Genomic DNA, 16,822 nt, shown 5'->3' with positions numbered 1-16,822 from the left:
AAATAAAGAAAAAAAATTGAAACTATTTGGAGATTTGTAGGCATTTGAGGCTGAACTGACCGTGTGAGGTCCAATCGCAAAAAATGTCAAGAATATAATAACAGAGGAGTTTGAAAAATATGAAAACTTGGGAAATTAAAGAATAGTAGAATGAATCGAGTTGGCTGTGCACGTTACGTTACGAGACAATAACAAAGCACCAAAAAACCCTTCCATTCTTTAACGCATGCCTTCTTCCATCGTTGTTTTGTTAACTAAACTAAAACCAATCCCACTCATACTTTCTCAACTTGTAACCAATGCCGCCGTACAACCCAAACTTTCCTCATTTGTGTTTCTTCAATTATGATTTTGCTCTATTGTCTACCTCGCCTAATTAACTTCTTCTATTTTAGTACTTGTAGGTTTAAATGTTGAATTTTAACCTTTCTCTATGTTATATGTATATGGGTTTTTCCTCAATTTAAAAAACGAAACAAATACGCCCTATAAAATAAAATTATAAATCAAAATTAATTACACTTGATTTTTCTATAAAAATTAAATATTTTTTTCAATTTTTTAATTTTGACCGTTTCTCGATGTATCTATACAAAATTAATACCCTTATTTTCCCTTCAGTTTTTTATATATATGTATATTCACGAGACTTCGCATTAATTTATACAAATCTCGATTAATTTTATGAAATAAACTGCCTGACCAAGTAACAACATTAAGGATGGTAGTATTTATATATATATATATATATCAAGAATTTGTTTGTATTGACTTTCTAAGCATTTTTTTCACTCACGGTCATTTGTTTAAATAATTGAAGAGTCAGTCGTAACATAACATAGTTATTTGAACGAAATTTAATTCACTTTTACACATCGTCTTTACTTATGTTGACGGTTGCGGATCTAGAAAATATATTGATAGTCAAAGTAACCACTGAGCTAATTATAAGTATTGAAATTAAATAGTTTTATTTATATATATTATATAAAGACAATAAAATTGAGGGGGCTCGCCCCTGGACCTATACTAAATCCGTCCATGTATGTTGGTAGGAAAACAAAATACGTGTGATGAATTTATAATGTTACATATAATTTATCTCTTTTAACATACATTCCCATGTGTAAGTTATACGAAATAGGAATTTAAAAGGCTTGTCATAATCACTTGTTTCAATTCATACATGACGATAATATAATTTGAAGTGAAGAGACAAATATATTAGATGACAACCAACAATCTTTAGTTTTTCACCTTTAAACACAACCATGTGACCACGACACGTTACAACCAATATATTAACAAGTGGATTGGTACGATTTAAAAACATAGTTAAACATAATAATAAATATCACATGCTAAAAAAACATAATATAATTTCCACTTTGTTATTTGATATCCCTGAAAGGTTAAATCGATAAATTTAGCCCCATAATATAGCCAAATAATTAAATGTCTATAATTTTGAAAGTTAAAAAATATAATGTTTATGGTTTGATAGAATTTTATAAACAATTTACATGGTTTGATAAAATCCAAATAAGTAATCTCTATTGTAATAAATATTTACGAAGATTCTTATCCACCGGTAAAAACTAAATTATAGTTCTACGAAGTAAGAACTAAATTGGAGTTTTTTTTCTTAAAGAATAATAAAAAAAAAGGACTATTTCTAAAGTTATAATTAAACCGAATTAGAGCAAACATTGAGTAATATTATAAGAAGGAGGCATATGATTAGATTAGATTAGACAAATCAATAATTAAGGGGATTAAATTAGAAATGTAATTGAAAGTAAGCAAATTGGCTCATGGATTGTAGCTCTTAACCACATGTCAATGTTCCATCCAACCACGATAACAAATATTAAAAAACTTCTTGTCCTATGCCATGAATTCTCATATAAAATACAAAAAAACCAACCCCCATATTTCCCTTAAAAAACCACCAATTGGTCCAATTCAGTAAAATCAAATTTATCAATGGCCGAGAAATCAAGACGAGTCCCCAGAAAGATCAAGCCCCCGGCCAATCTCTGCCTCCGAAAACCAAGATCCGACGACGCCAAGAAGAACAACAAGCCCCCGTCGGCTATGACCCTGTTCGAGCGCCTCCGTGAGGCCGTTTTCCGATTCATAATGCTATGTGCTCTCTCAAAGGCCACAAATCATCATCCCACCGCCGGAGCCGCCTTCCAAGACGACGTAGTCGTTAGGCGGCGACACTCGTATCCTAACGTCGACCACCACCACAGTGAAGCCGTTGCCGATTGCATCGAGTTCATCAAGATGAAGGCGTATTCCGACGATCACGAGGTAATTCTGATCGGTGGACGCGGATGATGATATAGCGGTGCCGGTGCGGGTCAGGTAAAAAGTGCAGGGGATTGTTAGGAAATGGACCCAATTTAGTGACGCTTGTCTTGTGTGTTTGAAATTTAAATGTATTGTTCGTACGTTTTACAATTTGGATTTTATGTAGATTGTGTAAATTATATTGGAAAAATAGATGAGTTTATAGAATAATTTCATGTGTATATATATCTTTTTATATGTATGGTTTTATTTTTGTTATATTGTTGTTGCGAGGCATAGAGAGTGAGATCACATTGAAGCACTGAGTATCTTTTTCTATTTTTAAAAATGTAATCCAATATATTTTTTTATTTAAAAAAAAAAAAACCCAAATGAACGTGTGTCTAAGTAAATTTATAAAAATTACATTTCTAACCCTAAGGAGCTAAATATTAATCATCGCATTGTTAAATTTGACGATGTTGTTGTGTTACGAATGTATTTACGTAATAATATGTTTAGATCTACACGGACACACTTTTTAAAAACATGTATAGTTTTAACGAATTGGATTACTAAAATGTGTATGTAGTTTTGTTTGTAATTTCATAACATGCACATGATGTTGCTATTGATATTTTGAAGTCTCGTTCTTTGATACGGAGGCTAAGAATCAAGGTGTTATGTTGGGGATTTTGTCGCCTTGTCCTATGTTCATCGTGTGTTAAGATGATCTTACTCGCAATGTTGCGTATAAAACTTTGGTGGATCATAAGTGTTTTGTCCTTCATTTCCCTTTTTCTGCATGGTTTTTTATGCTTTTGTCCGACATTGATATTTTGTAATGGGTTCGTTTTGCTCTATTGATTGTTGTCTTTAAAAAGAAAAACTAGCATGCACGTGATTTCGGACAAATGTGTCCCTTGAAAGATACAAAATTAAGAGTCTGTAGGTTTATTAGACAAGTAATTAAAAGTTCAGGTGTTGATAAACCTATCTTTGTGATCAAATAACTAAAGAGAATATGGTAATACTTATTTGTTATTTATTTTTCTCCATATTTGAATGTATATTTTTGATGAACACAATAAATTTACTCTTGCCGTGATGACACGATGAAACTTGATTGACCAAACTTTACTCTCCAATAGTTTTGTCAGACATAAAATTCAATTTTAACATAGCCAATTACATGTAAAGTTGTAAAATTAGAGACTTGACGTTTATAAATTAACGGATCCAAGATAAAAAAAATAATCTATTAAATATTGTAGGTTAAAAAACCCACTTGCTTCCAAACTTTCATGAAATTTATACTCTATTGTTTTGAACTTTAACTTGCAGTCGAGTATTTTCAAATTTTGCCACATTTTAGTCATTGAATTGTATTAACTAACAAATTAATCAATGTATTTCACATTTTATAACATTTTGAGCCGGCGTATCTATTTATTATAAAATGAAAAACATAGGATGCTTTTATCTTTGAATTGGTTGAGACACTAAACAAGATTAAGTATTCTTTACAAATATTATTATATTTAAAGGAAAACCAACCTTAGTCACGTACCTCCTTATAGGTGATATTTGGATGCATTCCGGTAACATCTATATTTATGCACTCCACATGTATTACTTATGCCAACAAAGTAAAAAATATCCTAAAAAATAAACCATAAGAATTTGTCATTCGTTAAATTATTGTTTGATAGTTTGATCGAATGCGCTTTATTTTCCCCTTTTGGATGAATGCGCTCGTTGGTGAGAAACCAATTATGACTCAACGACCATATAGTACGTGTTAACAATAATCTATTTTTAATAAAAAAAGTTTAGGTTGTGTTTGGATTGGTTTTTGAAGTGTTTAAATTTTAAAATAATTCATTTTAAGATAAATCGAGGTGTTTGATATTCATTTGAAATAATTTTTGGAAAAACAAGATTATGAAATAAATCATTTTAGATTAAATACATGCAACCAAATTTTAGAATAAATTTTTATTTTATGTTTAATTAGAAATCTCTTCCAAATGTCTATTTTTCTTCCTTTATTTTTTTTATTCATTTTTACTCTCTATTTTTTACTCCGTCGTTCTTTTTATTTTTTTTCTATTTTTAAATACTTTGAATATTTTATATATATATATATATGAACACACATTTAAATATAGAGATTAGCAAATGTTTATCTCTCAGTCAAATTTATTTCGACTTAACATTTGTGAAAGAAATCATGAGGACGTCAATGAAGAACATGATCGTTCGATTCATGAAATAAAGATGAATGAAGAACGTGATCGAATTGCACATATTTTTGTCTAATTGATATTATATTGTTTCGAAAAATTATTTATCTTATTTATATTTCGTCGATGGAAATCAATTTTTTTTTATGATTATATATTTACATTTCAAGATATTTGTGCTTTTAAAATTATTTTTTTTATAAAAAAATTAATACAAAAAATGAAATTAATGTTTAGTTTCAAGTAACTAAAAAATTAATAATTTCAAGATAACGTACAATTAATTTTAAAATATATTTGTGAAAAAAAGATTCAAGATATGTGTATTTTTTTTATAAAATTTGTTCATAAATATAAACTAAAGTAAACAAAATTTTGTATATAAACACTTATAAAGAGGTCAATGATTATTTACATTTTATACTCATTTTACGGAAAATATTTTTTAGAAAATGTATTCTTATAAAAACATTTTTTTTTGAGCAATCCAACGAACCCTAAAATCTTATTGTTTCTAAAGTTGGGCCACCAAAGCTGAATTCTGGCCCAATAGAAGAGCCCGTCCAGAAGGTCTCGCGTTGCGGATGTTTTTCCCGCTACCATTTTAGGCGGTTGAGGACGTTGCCTGTTAGGGCATGAAAGCGTTCGTAATTCCGCCGTGAAGTTCACCATATTTTGAGTCCGAAGCCTAAGTCTTCATCAATGGGAGGTCAGTATCTTGATTTTAGCTCATCCACTTTCTGCTCTTTCACGCTTAACTTCATTTAATAATTGATTCAGGGGCTCAATCCGAAAGGGAGGAGAAAGTGTCTTTGGAGCTAACCGAAGAAATCCTTCAAAGCATGGAAGTCGGCATGACATTCAGAGACTATGTACTTCCTCTCTTTTCTCCACCTCATTACTGAATTTCATTAACATTCAATTCTTCCGTTCAATTTTCAACGTTTAGTGGTTAGAAAATGGAATAGCTGACGGATACTCTGATACTTCTTCACCTTCCTTTGTTTTGTTTTTCAAAGTTGAATTAATGGGAATCCTAGAGCGTTTTTAACCCGGAAGTGACAAAATTGGAGAACTAAACTCATTTATCTGTCAAATAGTAAAAAATATTGAGTTCATTCAATCTAACTGACGAGGGGATTGTTATTTTATGATGTCTAATTTGATGTTTATGTCATATTGTTGCTTATTCTTATTGTTTGAATTTTAATGTCGTATGTTCCCGTCAATTATTTACCCCAGAATGGTAGAATCAGTTCAATGGATTTTCACAGGACTTCAAGCTATCTGGTGACTGCGAGTGATGATGAATCCATCCGACTTTATGATGTTGCCAGTGCAACGTATGAGTCCCTTTATTCATCTCAATCTAGATTGCTTTTAATTATTTCGTATTTACTAGTTTACAACTTAGCTGGTGTTCTACTCGACTTCCCCCCATCTTATTGTTTTGAGGGTGTTTGTGGTTCCAGATGTTTGAAAACAATAAACAGCAAAAAGTACGGGGTTGATCTGGTTTGCTTTACTTCTCATCCTACAACAGTGATATATTCTTCAAAAAATGGGTGGGATGGTAATGTTAATCTTGGAACATATCTCTTTTTCGCTTGCAAATTTACACCACTATTTTTTCTTATTTATCAATTTTATTTCCTTAGAGTCTCTGCGGCTTCTCTCCTTGAACGACAATAAGTACCTGCGGTACTTTAGAGGTCATCACGACAGGTTTATACATTTTTTTTTTTGTCTTCACTACCCGGATTCTATGTTTGGCATCTATTTCCAAGGAATCATTTATGAATTAGAGGACCAACTTTAGACTTTCCCTTTCCAGAGTTGTATCACTCAGCTTATGCGCTCGCAAAGAATGCTTTATATCTGGGTCTCTTGATCGAACTGTTTTGCTTTGGGATCAAAGGGCAGAGAAATGCCAGGTGATGTAATAGGCACTGAACCTGAGTGTTATACCTGTCACGTCTTCCCTACCTTTTTCCGTTTCCCAGGAGAATAAAGAGAGTAAAAGTTCCATTAACTTAATTTAAGCATGTCTGTATGTTAGGGTCTTTTACGTGTACAAGGAAAGCCAGCTACAGCATATGATGAGCAAGGTGTGGTTTTTGCCATTGCCTTTGGAGGTTACATAAGGATGTTTGATGCTCGCAAATATGAGAAGGTTTAATAAGATTGATGATTTTGCACATTCATGTGGTTCAACTTAAGGTTTATTCTTCATCTGTAAGTCTTATCCTAATCTTCTTATATGGTGAAAATTTGGAAAGTTATAGGGTCCTTTCGATATATTTTCTGTTGGGGAAGATGTATCTGATGCAAATATTGTAAAGTTCAGTAATGATGGGAGACTCATGTTGTTGACGACTTCAGATGGGCATATTCATGTTCTCGATTCTTTCAGAGGAACACTAGTGAGTTATTTTTCCGATGTTTAGGTGCTTTACGTTATAACTTGATCACCCATTTTGACCCCGGTATGCTATGAACCTCACTGTTGATGTAGTTATCTACGTACAATGTAAAACCCATTTCAAGGAATTTGACGTTGGAGGCATCTTTTAGTCCGGAGGGAATGTTTGTGATATCAGGTAACCAGAAATCTTGCTTGTGTTTGTTGGATCGAAGTTTGAAGATTTATCAAGCTGTAATATTATATAAACTTCACATGTAGTTGCTCAGTTATTCAATCTTACCTTTTAAATTTATCTTATTTCAACACTCTATTAGTGTAAAATCACACAGGCCATCAGGAGCCATACTTTAAATTTTCTTGTTCTAAATTGGAAATATCTTTTGTACTCCCTATTAAACGAACCCCTCTTTGTAAAGCTTTGGATAATTTCATTCGATCGATGGATCTGTTTCTTATTATTATTTTTAAATATAGCTTTTAGATGTTTTCATGATTGTTTTTATGTTCTCTTATGATTACACACAACTATATTATGTACTACTTGAAATCTTCTTCATCTTATGTTTATTGATTATATGTAAAAATAAAAGATCAATAGTGACTTAGTCAGATTGAAAGAACGGAGGAGCATAAAAGGAATTGAAACAACAGTTAGGTACTCTTTTGGGATCTTAAGTTTTTGGGTGTTTGTGCACACATGACAGGTTCGGGAGATGGCAGTGTTTATGCTTGGAGTGTAAGGAGTGGAAAAGAGGTAGTGAAAGTTCTCCATTTCTTATTTAACCATTATTTTCCTCTTATAATAATTTCACAACAATCGTGGTCCAAACAATTTTCACCTCACATGACTTAATAGAACAAGTAAATGACAGAGGATTGTAATTGCCATAACACACAGACCAGAATTTTGTCTTCTGTCATTATTACTGTTAGAAATAATGGGCTTAGGTCAGGTTGAAAGTCCAGTGGTAGTTGGGTAATTTACTTGTTTCTATTTTTTATTATGTTAATTAGCCTCGTGTTGCCTATAAATACTTCCTTTTTGTACCTTTATGAGTATTAGAAAATAATAAAATTATCAGCTCCGTGGTTTTTCTCCCCGTACTAGGTTTTCACCTAAAATTGTGTTTGTTTTTCGTCTCTACTTTCAATAATTACTATCTTGGCTTGAGATAAACATGTTGAAGGTTGAATGATTCAGTTTTAGTTTGAATTATAATTATACATGAAGTGCACATCTGTTGCCATGCTCGTTAACTGTATCAATTGACAGTAATAGATCATTGCAGGCAGTCAGTAATAAATTGAAAATTAAATATCTTTCAAACTCATGCTCGACTGTTCGGTACTTACAATCTCTTTGCCTTATCATTGGTGTGTTTCTGTCTCTCTCAGGTTGCAAGCTGGATGAGCACTGAAATGGAGCCTCCTGTCATAAAGTGGGCTCCAGGAAGTCTAATGTTTGCAACGGGATCTTCTGAACTGTCGTTTTGGATACCTGATTTGTCTAAATTGGGAGCTTATGTAGACAGAAAATAGAAATCTTCTGATTTGCATCCACGTTTAACAAGGTGGAAGTGACCCCTCTCATCAATTCATGGAGAAAATGCCAACCTGTAGATACCATCCTCTTTCTAAAACCAATTGGCTCAGTGAGGATGTACAATAGAAAGTGAGCAGCAGCTATGAATTGTATAATTGGTTATCTAGATAAGAACAAGGTCCCAATAGTTGTTATTGGTGCTCAAGCTGCCTCATAAAAATGCTTGAACTTTTAACTAGCTTTCTCCCATATAATATATCCAAAAAAATGTATATCATGGAAGGAAGACCCTTCTTAAACGTATACATAGTTATGGAATCAATATGTTGCTCACAATCCTAATGTTGATGTGATGTGAAAGCTAGCTCCCAAAATTTCTTGGTTAAGTAATGTACTTTACATCGTTCTTATTCATCTTACACAGGTCAAAGCTCTTCAAGCGCTCTAGTAAATTCTAATCTTCCTTGCTTTTTTCTCGTATAACATGGCACACATCATTGTTTATTTGTTTGCTTATACCACTTTATAGAATATTTCTTTTGTATGCTACATTAAATTTCAGTACCATTGCTACATCATTAGCAATTAGTTCAACATCACGGATCATTTCTTGTTTAGGAATCAATTGCTTAATGAAGATTTCTGTTTTTCTTTTCCTGATATCTTGTTTGGAGTAACAGGTAGAAGAAAAAGGGAGAAGTTTGTAGCAGAAAGAGCATGGAGGAATATGGAGTGCAGAGTGCAGGGGAGTGTCAGTTATGATCAAAAGAAACAGGCAAAGGTAAGTGAAATTTAATATTTTGAAAGGGTCCAAATAGCAAATGAAAATAAGAAAAAGGGCATGCATGCGTGGGTTTATGTCACTTGGGCCATGTTACTGGTAAAGGACATTACGTACTTGAAGCCTCAAAAAGCTTTAAAGATCTTCTTCGATCCACAACTAAATTTTTACTGTACCTATCAACCATGAATAGAAGGTTTGTCTTCACTTTTTTTTTTTCTCCCTCTTCTTTCTAGTATTGACGCTCAAACCCCCTCCCCAAAAGACATTAGAGTCATTCGGAAGCCATAAAGTATGACAATTTGTCAAACCAAACAGAGAAACGCATCCCCGCCCAAAATCTTTTTGATTGAGACCTTATTTATCAATGCTTCATTTTACAAGCATCCTGGGATGGAGACCCCTGTAATGAATTACCAATATAAAGTTCCGTATCATTTTCTGATTGCTTTTAATTTCTCATATGTTTTTCACTGTTGAAAAACACACCGCACTTTGAAAAAAGGAGTTCGTTTAGCAGTTTCTTTTCCATAATTCTATATTCTGGATGTCTATATTATTATGACTAGAGTTTGTTGTTCCTTTTACTGCTTTTGTTAATATGAATTATTGAGTATAGTTTAATTAATAAAAATTAGATCAGAGTTCTTATTTCCAATATGAAAAGTGGATTAGACACCGTCATATGTTGGCATGATGGTAAAAAAGATACACAAACTCAATAAATAACGGAGGATCAAAAGTTCAATAAATGGTAGCCTCCTATCTAAAACTTAGTTTTATATGAGTTTTCATTACACTCAAGTGCTGTAGGTGGGTTGTCTCGTATACTTAGTATAAGATGACCCAAACATTTGTGTATATACACACACCGGTCAAGCTTCGCAGTTTGCCTATGTAAAGTTTTGTTCTTTAGTTTATTAAGATTCCTTTTTGAAAAAGAAAGTGGTTTGTAAGACATCCATTGGTATATTAACTTATTTACGCCCTTATCAAACTTTAATTAACATCTACTTAATTTACATAAACAGTAATCTAAATAGATCAATGGCTACAATATTAAATTACCTTTCTCAAGGTTAAGGCTGAGTCTCCACTTTAAAACCTTTTGAAACAAAGGGGAAAAAAAAGGTACAGGCAGCTTAATTATTCAATTGTACGAACCTGAAAACAAGAAAGTAATATAATCTAATAGAAGCTGTTTCAAAACCCAAAAGAATAAGGAGAGGTACCAATATGCTTAATTATTTTTAATTATAGCAAAATACTACTTTTAACATGCTTAAAACTTGATTATGTTGCACTAATTGTATGATTAGACTAAACAATATCAAACTGAGGAAAATTAATAATAAAAAAAGAATAGAGAAGTGTGGATGAATTTGGAGAGCGTTGGGAAAGGAAAAGAAAAATATTGGGAAAGGTTGGATTGAAAAGAGTGATTAGTGAAAGATATAGTGAAAATAATTAAAGCGCAATTTACGAAAAAGTAAGGGTTCAAACTTCAAAATATATACTCTATGAAAATGGCTGCATAGACATTCTCCATCTCTCATCATTTTATTCTTCTACCCCTAACACACTTTACACTATACATAAAAACCATACATTTCCACCTCTCTCTCTCTCTCTCTCTTCCATTTATTCAACTTTAAATCATTGCAAAATCTTTTCCACAAAATTGTACTACACTACTACTACTAGTTAACCCTTTGTACCCTTCCACCTTAAAAAAATAAATCCCTAATTTATTGAATTTAAAACACAACCATAACTATCACTCACTTGTGCAAAAACAATTTTTAAAAATAATGTTTTTATTTTTCAACAAACAATAATATTACTCTCTAACCGTTAATAAATATTTTTAAAATCATCATTTGAAGTATAAGCGTTTTCTACAACTTTGAATAAAAATTATTGAAACATTAAACACATAATTTTAAACAATTATGTGGGTAGTTCATTCGGGTTTTATTGTAGGTAAGTGGCCCCATTTTAGGTTACAAATTCTTGAAGGGTTATCTTTTACTTCAAGAATAATCTTAAGATGTTTTGTGAAAGATGGAAGATTGTAAGCATTGCAACTTTTTAAATCTATTTTTTTTAAAAAAGAAAACAATGATTTGAAATTGAACCATTTTAAGTCACCAAAATATAAAATTTGAAAATTTAAGTCTATGTTTCCCACAATATAGAACAAATCTAAAAGTTTATAAACTAAACTATATAATCAAGATCTTAGGAAAAAAAATAAAAAAAATAAGAATGCTAAAAAGTGTGTATATATGGCCTAAATGTAACAATGTTGGATGTGATATGAGTGTTTTAGTGGTTGTAAAAGTTAAAAAGAAGGGTATTAAAGAGAGTAAGGAAAAATGAGAAGAAAGCAATGGATAAAGTTTGAAGGTATTAATATAAGGAAGATAGAGAAGAAGAGGAATAGGGGGTGGGGCCATGAAAATCTGAAGATTGAAAAACAAATGAAACTGGAAAGATGAGGATGCAGAGATGAAGAGAGAGATGCATTGGTCATTCCATCAACAAAGACAAATGTTCTCTCATATTTGTCAGTTGTCACCCACCAATAGTAAAATTATACATTTTCCTCTTTCAATCATCTTTCTTCTCTTTATTTTAATACATTATTCCCTTCCCTTCAACACCAAAACTAATCATTCTCTCTCTTTCTCTTACTCTTACTCTTCCTCCAATCGACATAAACTCCACAAACCCTAACAAGAGAAAAAGAAAAATAATAAAAGAAAATTTGTTTTCAAAAATTATTTATGAATATAACAAATTTTATTTTTATATAGACCCAATTGATCTCTGTTTGAGTGTATCACCGTCTATCTAAAATTTTATATTTGAATACATTTTTATGTAAAATATATATAAATTATAAAGTTGAAAAATTCAATACCTCTCTATGAGCGTGGAACGTTTAAGAACTAATTGAACACTATATAAAGTTTAAAAATTTATTTAACGTAGAAGGAAATAAAAGTTTAATTATCAAAGATTTTTTAAAGCTAATAAGTGGTGCTTCCGAGACCAAGTCTTGCAAAGTTCATGGACGTAAAATAAATCATTACGATCCGTTTGGAATTCTTCTAAGAGAAATTTTAATAAATTTATTTTTAAACCAAAAGTGATTAATTAACTTCAAAAATTGTTTTGAACGGGTTGCTAACCTAAATACTTAAATTCAAAATAACTTATTTTTTCTATCCATGATCAACTTTGGATTCTACATATTATTGACACTAAAGGACAAACAAAATATGTGTAAATATTAATCTCACAACAACATTGACCATTTTGTTAGAATTAACATTTTAGAAAATAAAAAAAGAAAACTCCAGAAGTAAAAAAGCTATAATTATTTACTATATTAAAAGGTAGATGTTGGTTAGTCAAGTTTGGACTAGTTTATTAGTAATTTCTTTAATTGTTAATTTTAAATAGATTAATCATATCTTACAATTATTTACTTTTGTCTTTCTTATATAAAAATGTGAGATGATTAATAATTATTAATTTTAGACTGATTTGTCCTCTGTTTAAGTTTATACTTTGATTTATTTTGTTATTTCTATTAAATCAAAATAATATTTATGTAATAAAACTCAAAAGATATACTAATTGATATGTACGGGTGCACATATTAACGAGTCTTTATCTTGAATAACTGGTTAAAAAAAACATTGAATAATATTTTTTCGAAATTTCATAATTTTTTTTGATGAAACAAATAAAATTTTTATATTGTTTACTTTCAAATCCTCAACGACTTAAAAAAAAAATAAAAAAAAATTAAGAACTTAAAATTAAGTTAGAATTTAAAATAATAGGATTAAAGCTTTCATATATCTAAACTATCGCGATTTAGAATCCAAAAATTATCATCCATAATATATGATTTTTTTTCAATATAAAGGATAAGATATAATTAGTTTGAATAGAACAAAAAAATATCGAAGTGTCTCGTAGAGGATTGTAAAATTGAAATGTTTATTTTATTTGGTTGGTCTCCTATACTAAATACTAAAAAGGAAAAAATAAAATTCTCTTAAAAAAGATTAACAAAGGAGGGAAATAGAAATTAGTTATGGATTTCAGTAAATTCAAACACTAAGTTCGACGATTGTGATCATAAAATTAAGAAACAAAGATCGATATTCTTAATATCAGTTTTCAGTACCTAAGTAATTAGAAATCGCTACTTTTTATGCTAAACAAACCCATAGTTGGATGATTAAACTTCATAATGATTAATTTAAAATTTAGTTTCCGGGGGGTTTCATGAAATCACATTCCATCATCGGGTGAGATGGTGGCGTAAGAGTTGAGGCTGAGTTCCAGCGAAGCCCGAGAACCGGCGGCTCCGTCGTCAGACCGCCCGTTCCAAGTGGTGGTGTAGTAGCTCTCTGAATATTCCGGCTTCATGCTGCAGAAACCACCGAGATTATTCCGGTCACCGTGAATGGGGAAAAGGGGGAGAGTTTCAATCTCTTGCTCCTCATGATCATCTTCCATGGATTCTTCAACATATTTTGTTTTTTCAAACACATTATTGGCTGATCCCCCCGCCGCGGCAGATGAATACGGATCGATGCCGATCCATGATCCCATGTTGTGGCTCCGGTACCCGACGACACTGCTATTTCCTCCCGAGGATATCGAACACTCCTGAGAAACGGGAAGAAGAGGCGTAGCAAAATCAGATCAAATTTGGTTTAATCGACAAAAGATCCACACCTTGCAAAACCACTTCTAAAATCACCCGCTTGTTTATTATAATGCATGTATGTATATATATGTATGTATGTATATCCAAAATCATTCGAAATACTAAATTTGTTCTATAACTGTTCGATCCTCAGAAAAAATAAATGTTTTTTTTTTCTTGTAAAGACAAAACCTTTGATCTTTATGAAAATTAAAAGTTTGTTCACTTTTTACTAGACTTTTTAAAGAACCAAAGTATGGAAACTAAAAAGTAATTTCTTGTTTCCAAAATTCAACTAGCAGCTCAAATTCAAATGTTTCTTCAATAAAGTAAAAATCATAATTTAAAAAACTAAGAGAAACAAACAGAAATCGCTATAAATAAAAAAACTCAAATGTTTCGCTCTATCTTATTTTTCAAATTTTTCTGAAGTGATTGTTCCTGCTTCTCTCAAACAAAAAACAAAACAAGACAAAACAAAACAAAAAACAAAAAAAGAGCAAAAATTTTCCATTTCTTGACTTCAGAACACGTGAAAGCTAAAAAAAACCTGGATAAAATTAAATATGAAAATTTAGTTTGGTAAAAATTAGAACATACTCTAAAACTGTTCTCAAAAGTGGCAGACCCATATCCATAATTTCCCATATGCCCAACGGCCACCATAACCGAAGAAGAAGGAGCTGCAAAAACAAGAATCAATTAAAATCATTATTTTTCCTTTCCTTAGGGAGGAAAAAAAAAAAAAAAAAACAGAAACAGATTATAAGAAAAACGAACCTGGAGGAAATTTGTTATGAGAAGAGGAGGAATGATCTTCCGACTTCCAATTAATATTATTATTAGTTGAAGAAATTTTAAAATGATCAGTAGTAGTAGTAGTGGTAGTAATAGGAGAATTGGAATTTGAAGTGAATCTTTTCTTCTGTCTTTCACGAGCCTTATGGTTTTGAAACCAATAAAAAACGTTTTTGCCTTCGATTTTACCGTACTGTCTAAGCCTAGCAGAGATCCTCTGAATTTGATCAGCGCTTGGGGAGCGAACGCCATTGTTATAATAAAGCTCTTTCAATATTCGTATTTGGTCGGTTGTTGGAGTCCATCGACTGCTACTTTGCCTACACAAAAACCCACTTTTTCCATTGCTTCCACCACCACCTTCACCACCTTGATCATGAATTCCTTGTTCTTGTTGTTGTTGTTGTTGTTGTTTGGCCGGATGTTCCATTGGTGAGAAAATATGGACAAGTTAAGGGGTTTTTGAGAAAATTATTAATTGATGAGATGAGAGTGAGTAGTGTGTGTAATGTGAGTGTGTGAGTGTGTGTGTGCATGAAATTAATTAATATAGAGAAATAAAGAAAGAAGGAAAGAAGGAAAGAAAGAAAGAAAGAAAGAAAGAAAGAGTGAGAGTGGCACATGGAGTGAAATCAGAGGGAAAATCTGTGAGAGAGGGACTCAAAATGATCATAAAAAGGGAAGGGACAAAAGAGGGCTTAGAAAGAGTGGGTATGTACTGCCCCTTTTTTTTTTCTTTTCTTTTTTCTAAATAATTATATATATATAATTATAATTATAATTATATATATGTTTTTATTTAGAAAATAAAAAACCCCACAAAAAAATTATTTGACCTGAGGGAGAGGGGGTTTGAATGAATGAATGAATGTGGGGGGAGGGGGAGGTGCTCAAATTTCTTTTCGTTATCGTTGCTTCCAAAAGTTATTGTTTTCTTTTGGGGTTAAAATTTTTATATTACCCTCATTTCCTAATGTACCAATTTTTATGTTTCAACTTTTGAAATCTAATTAAAGATTTAATTTATACAGAAAGACTTGATATCAATTTTAATTTGGCGTTGTTGTGCTGGGGTTTCAAGAGATTTTTCTTTTCTTTTTTTCTTTTTAAAACAATACAAACAGAAGTTGACACCTCTCTAGTTTTTTTTTTTTTTTTTCACAATTTCTTACTCACGTTTTCATACTTATTATGTAGACAAATTTGATTTGTTAGCTATTTTTCATAATAAAAACATGTTCTTTAAAACAATTTTTAATTTTTGCAATTTAGGTTAATTTTGAAAACACATCTAAAATGAAATATACAAAATTGAAAAGAAAAAAAAAAAAAGGTGAAAGGAATGTTTATAACCTAATTTTAAAAAATAGTAAAAGATTGAAATTATTTATAAAAATATAGTAAAATTTTCAAATAGGCAAATATTTTGTAAATAATTTTATATTTTTTTTGTTGGGTTATTCATAGCAATTATTCATAACAAATTTTCCTAAATTTTTTAGTTCTTTGAATTTCAAGTTTTTCACAACTTATCGAAAATTTTAGTCCCATTAGCAACATGGTCTCTATAGTAACTTGTAAAATAAATTAAAATCTGATTAATTAGTTTATCGATACAAGACATAGTGATAAATATCATTCAATTTTGTGTTTATGAATATCTAAAATGCATCACATATATAATAATCAATCCCTTTCCATTGTATTTTGTTCTACTCCATCCTATATCCCATATGATCTTTTCACCCCCCAGGGATTTATCTGTACATGCAAAAGGAATCAATGGGTAAAACTGTAAAGTTGAAGATTCTTAAGAAGATAATGCTGAGATCTTACCCTTTGAGTTTGATGGGTCCAATATTTGAAATATAAACATCGATGTTAATGAAAATATTAAGATTTTAATTTTATTTAAATTTATTAGAAATATCGATAAAAAATTTCGACCTCAAAAAACTAAATTTGAAGTAGCATATATAAACATTTTATGACTTTA

At 30.9% G+C, this 16,822-nt stretch overlaps 2 protein-coding genes across 4 annotated transcripts; one reads left to right on the top strand and one right to left on the bottom strand.

Moving 5' to 3' along the window:
* The first annotated feature begins 5,100 nt into the window (after positions 1-5,100).
* On the top strand, positions 5,101-8,898 carry LOC103485121 (protein ANTHESIS POMOTING FACTOR 1). Of its 3 annotated transcripts, none has more exons than XM_008442591.3 (11): positions 5,101-5,253; positions 5,325-5,416; positions 5,787-5,887; positions 6,017-6,117; positions 6,203-6,269; positions 6,379-6,478; positions 6,604-6,717; positions 6,830-6,967; positions 7,060-7,144; positions 7,674-7,723; positions 8,365-8,898. In XM_008442591.3, the coding sequence occupies exons 1-11, from the start codon at positions 5,247-5,249 to the stop codon at positions 8,506-8,508; spliced, it is 999 nt and encodes a 332-aa protein (XP_008440813.1). In that variant the 5' UTR covers positions 5,101-5,246; the 3' UTR covers positions 8,509-8,898. The 3 variants fall into 3 exon arrangements, with proteins under 3 accessions (XP_008440813.1, XP_050944887.1, XP_050944885.1); XM_051088928.1 differs by having other exon boundaries at positions 5,191-5,253; positions 5,819-5,887; XM_051088930.1 differs by lacking the exon at positions 7,674-7,723.
* Positions 8,899-13,392: 4,494 nt separating this feature from the next.
* On the bottom strand, positions 13,393-15,461 carry LOC103485357 (protein WUSCHEL). The gene is made up of 3 exons (XM_051088927.1): positions 14,809-15,461; positions 14,629-14,711; positions 13,393-13,988 (listed from the first exon to the last, which is right to left on the bottom strand). The coding sequence occupies exons 1-3, from the start codon at positions 15,254-15,256 to the stop codon at positions 13,608-13,610; spliced, it is 912 nt and encodes a 303-aa protein (XP_050944884.1). The 5' UTR covers positions 15,257-15,461; the 3' UTR covers positions 13,393-13,607.
* Positions 15,462-16,822: the final 1,361 nt, after the last annotated feature.

Source organism: Cucumis melo, chromosome 8 (genome assembly GCF_025177605.1).
Source record: "Cucumis melo cultivar AY chromosome 8, USDA_Cmelo_AY_1.0, whole genome shotgun sequence".
Lineage (NCBI taxonomy): Eukaryota > Viridiplantae > Streptophyta > Magnoliopsida > Cucurbitales > Cucurbitaceae > Cucumis > Cucumis melo.
Note: the sequence above shows the minus strand (reverse complement) of the source record. Positions and strands in the feature narration are given on the sequence as shown.